The 8,662-nt window shown below is 35.0% G+C and overlaps 1 protein-coding gene across 4 annotated transcripts in view; it reads right to left on the bottom strand.

The window, feature by feature from the left end:
• NADK (NAD kinase) overlaps positions 1-8,662 on the bottom strand; it is a 30,882-nt gene that overhangs the window by 558 nt on the left and 21,662 nt on the right. For 2 of the 4 annotated variants that reach the window (XM_067311063.1, XM_013944180.2), the window contains exons 11-12: positions 7,805-7,887; positions 1,406-6,678 (exon numbers count right to left, since the gene is read on the bottom strand). In XM_067311063.1, coding sequence (XP_067167164.1) covers positions 6,531-6,678; positions 7,805-7,887 — 231 coding nt within the window. In that variant the 3' untranslated portion in view covers positions 1,406-6,530. Of the gene's footprint in view, positions 1-1,315; positions 1,380-1,405; positions 6,679-7,804; positions 7,888-8,662 lie in introns of those variants that run through there. The other 2 variants (XM_067311064.1, XM_067311065.1) reach the window with 2 other exon arrangements.

Here is an 8,662-nt window from a genome sequence, read left to right as displayed (position 1 = left end):
GGGCATGGATAATTATTTCTTGCATCAACAGTATGATTTAGGTGGGAAGCCTATGCATGAACCGAGTATGGAAGAGGCTGGAACTGCAATTCACATGTGCTATGAGAATTAACATCACATTCCCCTTTGACTACATCTTTAAATTATGGGCACTGCACAAAACAGTTAATTTATTGTAACTTAATAGAATTTTACAGGGAGGATCTCATGACTTTTGTAAAAATATTTCTTACAATAGTCTACTCAACCTGAAATGAATCTATTTTACACACATTGGAGGCATGAAGAGGTTAAATGTCTATGGTCAGACAGCATACAGATGACAATATTAAGAGAAAGCATGAGAATATGAGCTGATCACTGTGGCTTCATTCCACAAAACAAAACCTGACTTTGAATTGTTGCTGAAATGGAGGAATACAATTAAGCATATTTAATACTTCTTTTAAAAAAAAAAGGCACACATGAGTCTATCTTGCAACAGGCCTGTATTTTGCCAAAATTAAGTGAAGAAAGTACACTTGTTGCTATGTTCCTTTTATCTTCATAGCAAAGAGATGGCAGAAACAATTGCATAGTTAGAAGAAATACAGCTGTGATTACATTCAAACATTTAACTCTCAGAAAGTAAAAATATATTGTTGTGCCTTGGGGAAATAACCTTCACACTTTCAAGAAGAAAAAAAAAAAAAGTGTTCTCATCCCCAACTGAGGTCTTGTTAAGCTCTTGTGGAAATCTGCCTGTTCTTTTTCACATCTTGGCAAATCCTAAATCAAAAGATAACATGCTAACTAGCAAGTTCTATTTAGAAACAATATATTACCAAGAGTGCATTTGCTATAATTTTTTTTTTAAACCTACTCAATGAATTCAACCTAAGTATCAGAAAAGTGGTAAGCTCTGCAACATCCAGTTTTGTCAGTGAAGTTAATACTTGTGTAGGTCAGAGCTACTACTGTATCTGTGAAAGTTTCCCTATATGCAATCCTGTCATAATCTGGAGCAATTCCTTTGGCTAAATAAATAAATTGCAGCACTTTTTTACCCAGCTACTCTAATCCTGGATATAGATAATCATTACACCAACTGGTTGGGACAACCAACTTCACATTTTCTAATATTAAGGCAGATTAATCCAGCTGTGTAAGGTCAGAAAAGCAGAGTTATTCATCACATTTTTAATTAGCTTTCACCAATCAGAAAGAAAAGCAATGGGAACAAATCACACTAGCCACACTGTACCAAAAAAATGGAGTCTACTGCTCTACATATCATCAAGGACTTCCACTCTCAAAAGTATTAGCAAGTTTTTACCTAGAATGGTATGGAAAAGAGGCTTTCTGGTTTTGGTCATTTGCTCAAATTCTTTACATAGCACCTGTTAACACATAAACAGTAGGTCAATCTTATTTGTCCATGCTAAATTAGTAAGAATTTTCTCTTCAAAACAGCATGTAGGGAGAATACTTTATATGTAGTAAAATAAGCACACCCAACAGAAAAAAAGAAAAAAAACACGCAAACCACTCATATGCTTTATTTTTTACGTGACTGACTTCTACCAGTTCATTTGAGTTCAATTTTTCATTATACATTAATGGGAAAAAAAAACATCAACTCGATATTTTCCCATGTATTACAAAGTATTGGCAGTTTTAATTTTATCTCCCTGGGTATGATTTCTTCTTTTTGAGAATGACACGAGACCAAACTCCTCCTCCCCTTAGTGTTTTATGACTCCCTTTAGAAAAAGATTACAGCTACTGCGCACGTGCCACAATTGATACTAATTTGGATTCCAGAAAAGTTAAAGAACAAACATTTTAAGACCTAGCACAGAAAGCAGAAGATAATTTGACCAAGAACTTCATTTAGGCCTTGTAATCCTGTGCCCCACAGTAACAAATCATTAATTGGTATGGCCAGCTCAAATTGTCTTTAAAAGCATTACACAGTCATGTCTATTACAAAACAACTCTTAATACCACTGCAAATAATAGATGCTTCTCTACCACTCCTTTCATTAACAATACAGTAAATCTTCTCCCAGTTGCACAAGGAGTGCAAGACTGTCATCAAGATGTGGGAGTGCTGCACAAAAAGGGAGACCCAGATTAAATTTGATTTAGTAATTCAGGGAGCAGCAGCAGCAAGTAAAAATCAGTACTGACCTTCACATCCAATACCAGAGGGGTTTTTTTGTTTGTTTGTTTGTTTTTTTACTTACTGAGATAGCAATGGTGTGGCAGCATGGATTTCAGCTATGTGAACAATCTAGATAAATCCAAACGTTAGTACTGACATCCATTTCTGCTTGACATATAGATACGCTCAAGGGCAGGATAAAACTAGAAAGATAGTTGTTGGCCTCAAGCTTCATACAGGCCTATGGCCAAATTATATCTTCGTATTTTGGGCTGCTTTAAATTCTAACTCTTGAAACTCCAGATAATCTGGCATAGCAGTTTTTTAATCAACACAGCTGGCTTCATTTTGCAGCAGAACTTTTGATACCTCAGCTTGGGAAGAAGGCAGCAAAAGATTCCTTTTTGCTAGGTAGCTACATCTCTCAATGCTAGAACTGGGTCATTTTAAACTGTAAACAGTATGAAGCATCCTTTTTGGCAAGACAGGACTAGCATGTTGCATATAAACCATCTCAAGAGAGTCGTATGTGTAAAGTCAAAATGAGGGTCCATTCATTAGCGGTGCTATTTCCCTGCTTTTTACATATGCAATAGAGAGTCACTGTCACAAAAATGCATAGGTTGTTGTTTTGGCTATGGACAGCAAGAGTTTGTAACTAGCCAGGCATGAAAAGATGAACACTCTAAGGTACCTCATGAAGCAAACAAACTTTCAAAAGCAGATATATTACCTGCATGAGATGTCCTGACATTTATCAGTCATTTGATATGCATGAACTGTTACTTTATGGAATAAGTTAAACTGCTTTAATTATGAAATTATAAAAGGAAGTTTAATCATAATCAGCATCATGAAAAAAGTGCCTAGAACTCAGCCAGTGTGCAAAAGCAGGACAGAGTGGGCATTTAAAACATCTTCATTCTTAAACTTACTATGTATCCAAATATCTGAGATTATCTCAGTTTACTGTGCTTACTATTCCTCCCATCATTTTTCTACTCTTGGGCCTTCAAAAAACTAGTTAGTGTAGCCTAACTAGCTGTAAGGAAGATTTGTTTTAACTTGCACAGCAAATTCAAAACCTTTTACTTTGGAACTTTTGAGAAAAGACTGGTATCAGACATACATGTTTAGAAAAACCTGCATATAACTTCTAGAAAACAGAAGCTACTGTCCATGAAACAATGTATCAAATACCCACACTGTACATTTGGCTTCCAAGTAAGCAATTGCGTATACTTAATTTTATACTTCTAATAGTCAAAAAGCTGCTGCTGCACAAATCCAACTTTAAAAAAACGAATTTATTGAAAAGATTGAAAAATATTTGTTTTCAACAATATTTAAAACAAGTTTTCAGAACATTAACAATATGTAACAAAATTTTTCTTTAAAAAATTCAGTACACTCTGCATTATACCATATTACATCAATTTTTAATAACTGCTTAAACTCTACTAGAGAGTAACTGATTTTCTTCTAAACAAATTCATTTCCAAGCCTCCCTTCTGGCTCTTTCTAGATTGGAAAGGGTTTGTAGAAACGGTAACGTGAACAAACCCTTATATTAGAAATACTGCTCATAACCAGCAAAAAGCTATTTTACTAGTTCAACTTAAAGGAGTTCCTGTAATGGAGCAAGCTGCATCAGCAAAATGAGATTTTTGTTGCAAAATATAACCAAATCTGCATTAGAGCTTTTTTCCAATTCAGCTCTAGTTTGAACAGAAGTTGCTCCCCCCCACACACACAACGCAAGCAGTTAAATATGCAAAACCTGCCTGCCAATCAAACCTCACTATCCTGCTTGTGAATTGCTGGTTTGAGGAGTAAAGGCCTTGAAAAGGGACTTTGGACAGTTAGATAAATTCGTAACGTATTAACACAAATAATTTGGCTTGTGTTTTGGTAAAGAGCAGCTAGTAATATTATAATCAAAGCAGCTTTTCTGAAGTAAATCCATCATATGACTTTTTTTCCCCTGTAGTCAGTGGTTGTACCTCTCTACTTGACTGAGCAGTGATCCAAATAAGATCAAGCAGGAATAGTAGTACAAGCAAAACTGCAGAAGCCTCAAAGCCCATAATGCAATTGCAATATATGATAAGTTTAAAGACACCCCAGTAAATGTAATTTAGAGAAAGTAGTTAAATAAGTTTTGTTTACAGATTTCATGAACTATACACTCTGAAAATTAAAGTTGACAATTTACTCCATGAGATTTACTATTATGAAAAAGTATAAATAAAAAGTGCTGAATATAGTTTTATCTTTAAAAAAATACTAAATAAGGCTCAGTAATCATTTCATCTCACCTCCTTAAAATGATTTCCACTTCCTAATGTGCCTAGTATTCTGCTTATTTTTCACTTAATACATTTATACAACCACTGTACCCTGTTCTTTGTCTCAATTATTGCATGTTTAAATAAGAAAATGAATGGTTTAAAAGCAAAAGGTTTGATGCTTCTATAGTTCAAAAAGTAAACAGGTATTTAATAACTGAATATTCCATCTAGAAAACCCGGTAAGCAACATCAGAACAGTTTACAGATTACTGCAGATTGAAGTGAAAGACAAATCCAAAAAGTTATCTGAAAATTTTCCAAGATATCATAAAATTTGTCTGTTTAGACTAAATTAAACCAATATTCTATTTTACAAAATTTACAAACTGAGTATTAATTATAGTAACACAATTTCATTGTGATTTGTATCCTTAACTGAGAGCTTGCTTCTGCTTTATAGAAAAGTGCTCTCATCTTGATTTAATAAAATTAGACAGACTAGAGCAGCATCCAAAGAGGAAGAGACATTCATTAAACCATGAGAGGAGAGCAGGTTATGCAGAGTTCAGAAATTAATACATTTCCCTTTACTGCCTTGGACCACACAAACAACATAAGACAACTATGAAGAGTTCAACAGAGCTTCTCAATACTCTTGCAAAGAAATCCCACCTTAATCAGTAAGAAATTAATTCCTCCACAATATTATGGTGTAGGCCGTAAATATAACAGATAATGTCCATTCCTTTAATGGCTGATGCAGCGACACTTTGAAAATGCTACAGTTTGGATAGTATCATCATGAGACTGCACCACAAAGAACATAAATGTAAACAATATACTTGGGCTTTGTATTTTTTCAGTTAACATACAGTACAAGCCCTTTTTCCAAACTGCTTATTTTCATAAAAGCATGTACAATAAAATATGTACACTGAGAAGTTAGAAACATTTGAAAGCATCTTAAAAAAGTACATATGAGACTTAGAATACCTTGAGTGTGCTGAAGGCACCATTGCTACTATACTGGGAATGTGTATTCTCACTGATAAGCCTACCAATGCAGTATCCCCTTCTGTATTACTCAGCACCCAAAGTTGGAAGATGATATCTGTGAACGTTGAAGGCATTCGGGACCTAGCTTAGGATACTGTTTTTCAAGACAGTGGAACTAGACAATATAATAGTAATTCAAGTCCAGACTCTTCTTGAGCACCTGGTGAAATTTTAACTCTGCAGTCTCTAATGCTACCATTCATTCCAGACAATTAAACAAAAACAATAAGAAATCGAACACATTGACGATTCACCAACAGAAACTGCAGAGCTACAAACCAGCTCAGCTACAAAAATGTAAATCACTGTAACCCCAAGTCAGCCCACACTAACACTTGTCCATGCTATTTCTGGATATTTATACAGTGATGACAGCTAAGGGTTAAACACTGTTCAATCAAATGTGCACAAGAGTTTTTTCTTTCTTATTTTTTTTTAAACTAGTTCCATCTATTCATAGAAAACATATTCCTGGGTGTTCCCTCATAGTTTGTCATGTTTGCAACTACAGAGAAAATATTGTAAAGGCTGCCTTGATAGGAAGACATTCTGAGCAAGATATATTTAAGCTAACAAAGAGCTTCTTTTAAAAGAAAATTCCTTAAAGGTTTTATATGCAGAAAAAAATCTTAACAAATGGAATTATAAGTATACCAAATTAAATATTTTAATGCCGCTATTCTATTATGTATCTGCATACAGCCCACCATGTTATTGGCAAGTTATTGATTACAATCAAATCTACAGACTTACTTGTCAATACCATCAGAAATAATCCATTTTGAAATTTCTCCGTTAAAGGAAATTAAATTTGGATTAAAACAATCAGAGCCTAATTTCTTCCATTCCTTTTCCTGGTGGACAGGAAGTAGCACAATGATTTCGGACCATCGGCAGATCAGACAGATACAAGGTACATCACTGTATACGTTTGCCTCTGTCTCCATACGTGTTAGCCAAAAACTTAAAACCCAAATATTTTAACAGAAGGGATACTGCCACTTTCCATTCCCATGAGTCTTTTTAGATGTAGACACTCAGAATTCTTCTTCTTCAACAGTAAAGTTATTTTGCTTCTTCCGAACATTCCAGTGTAAACACTCAGCCAAACTTTCAAACCAGTCGCTCACAGGATCTCGGAAACAGATCGAAGGAAGGGGATAGCAAGAGGTAGTGATGCTAATACTGCAACAACACAGGAATACTCCAGGTCAGTCAAGGGCAATGAACGGCAATAAACCCTTTCAGCAACGACCCTGGATACCTAAAATTTTTGTTGCTGTTGTTAATCTTCAAGTCACTAGCTAAACTAGTGCTGTGTTCAGCCATTTGGGGGAAATAGTAAGTTTCCATAATCAGGCAATAACTAAGTATTCAGGCACATCTAAACAGAGTGAACACAGGGCTTAAAACTGCTAACAAAAGCTCTGTGGATAAGCTTTTTTTCCACACAGTGAGAATCTTGAACCCACTCTATGAAGTCCTGCATTCTCTTGCTGGTCTTCACAACCTCAACACTGGGACAAAGGAAAATTTAAGTCATCATCTTGGCTTTTAAATTTCAAGTTTTAACAATATGTGACAGCACTGAGAAGTCTTGCATTTAACAAAGAACTGAATGCCAAATCTGATATTTGGATCCTTCCTAGTCTCCTGATCTATTCCATAGATTTTTCAACATCAGAGGAAATAAAAACAGTTCAAGATGGAGTATCATGGCTGCTGCACATTTTCCTTCCTGGCAACTAATAAGGAGCAAGAAGGAAAAAAATGGACATCCTAAATGACAGTCATGTACCACACAAAATCACCTTAAACAACCTCCCATTATGGTAAGCCACCACATTTTGTGCAGAACAACTGTGGAACCTTCACATATTGCATTTTACCAACTCGAGGCAATAGTATTGCAAATGATCACAATGACTCACTAAGTTAACATGGTTTAATCATATGGCATTATCTGCAGAGCCACTGAATATATGTAACTCCTGTCAGTTTAATTCTTCTCAGACTCCCAAGATCTATCTTTAAGTTAAATTTACAAAAATTTCTAAAGACGTGTCCCTTCCTTGCCAAGGAATGTTCACATGCTTTTGTCCTGATACTTGCTTTCACAGTAAGATCCAAAAAGCTCATGCGAGAAGTCAACAAACATTTTTAGCACAGTTTGTCCTTTAAGTGATATCAGGGTTTATAAAAGCTTATTTCTTCATTGCCCTTTTGACAGTCTAAAGCAGAATGAGAGAAGTGCATGAATCACTATTTTCTATATTTAAAAAAGATGCTACAACCAAAAAAAAGACTTGACCTGTCTCCATGGCATATTTCCTGTCTCTTCCTTCCATCAAATGAAACCCATGCTGTATTCCTGGCATCTGGGGAAAGCATAATCTGAAAAAGAGAAAAGAACAAAGTTTCAGCTTCCAAACCTATTGTACTTTCTTTTTTCAAGAGCAGGGAAGAAACAACTTCTCCATCCTCCCTTTAAGTATAGAATTTACTCTTCCCAATTTTACAGTTGCACTGAAATTTGTCATCTGTCAGTAATAACACTGCAGGAACATACTAAACAAGTTCCAAATGTTCATTTCATGTTTGGTATATATACATACTTTTCTATATGCAATAAACTCCTCTTGATAAATCCAGCAAGGTCATAAAACAGAAAGACCTTCCAGTTACAGCTAGTGCATGCCCTAATCCAGTTCCATGAGTTGGCTTAGCATCTCTTTCAAAAAAAATTATGAAATTTATCAAGAAAAATAATTTTAGCTTTGATATATAATAAATCTAAAACTATCAGATTCAGGAAGTCATAAGTTAATTGCTCATAATTAACTAAGTTCTTATGTAAGAGAAAAGGAGAAGTAATTGTCATTGGCCAGTAACACCCATTGCCACCTAAATAACTGGATTGACAGCAGTGTCATGAATAAATATCCAATTCATGTAGTAAAAGAAGAACAACAAAAAAAAGAAAACAGCACACAATGCCAAGGAGAGCCCTTCTAAGGATATCAGCTCTTTTCCAACTTAAGTAGACTGGAGGCTTGTAATATTTAAGAAGCAGAAGGGGAGTTCTTTCTTAAACACATGCATTGACTAAAATTGCACATTAAACAAAGCCATTTTATATTCAGGTTTTACATGCCAACATTTTCTGCAA

This window comes from Apteryx mantelli, chromosome 26 (assembly GCF_036417845.1).
Source record: "Apteryx mantelli isolate bAptMan1 chromosome 26, bAptMan1.hap1, whole genome shotgun sequence".
Lineage (NCBI taxonomy): Eukaryota > Metazoa > Chordata > Aves > Apterygiformes > Apterygidae > Apteryx > Apteryx mantelli.
This window is presented reverse-complemented; position numbering and strand designations above follow the sequence as displayed.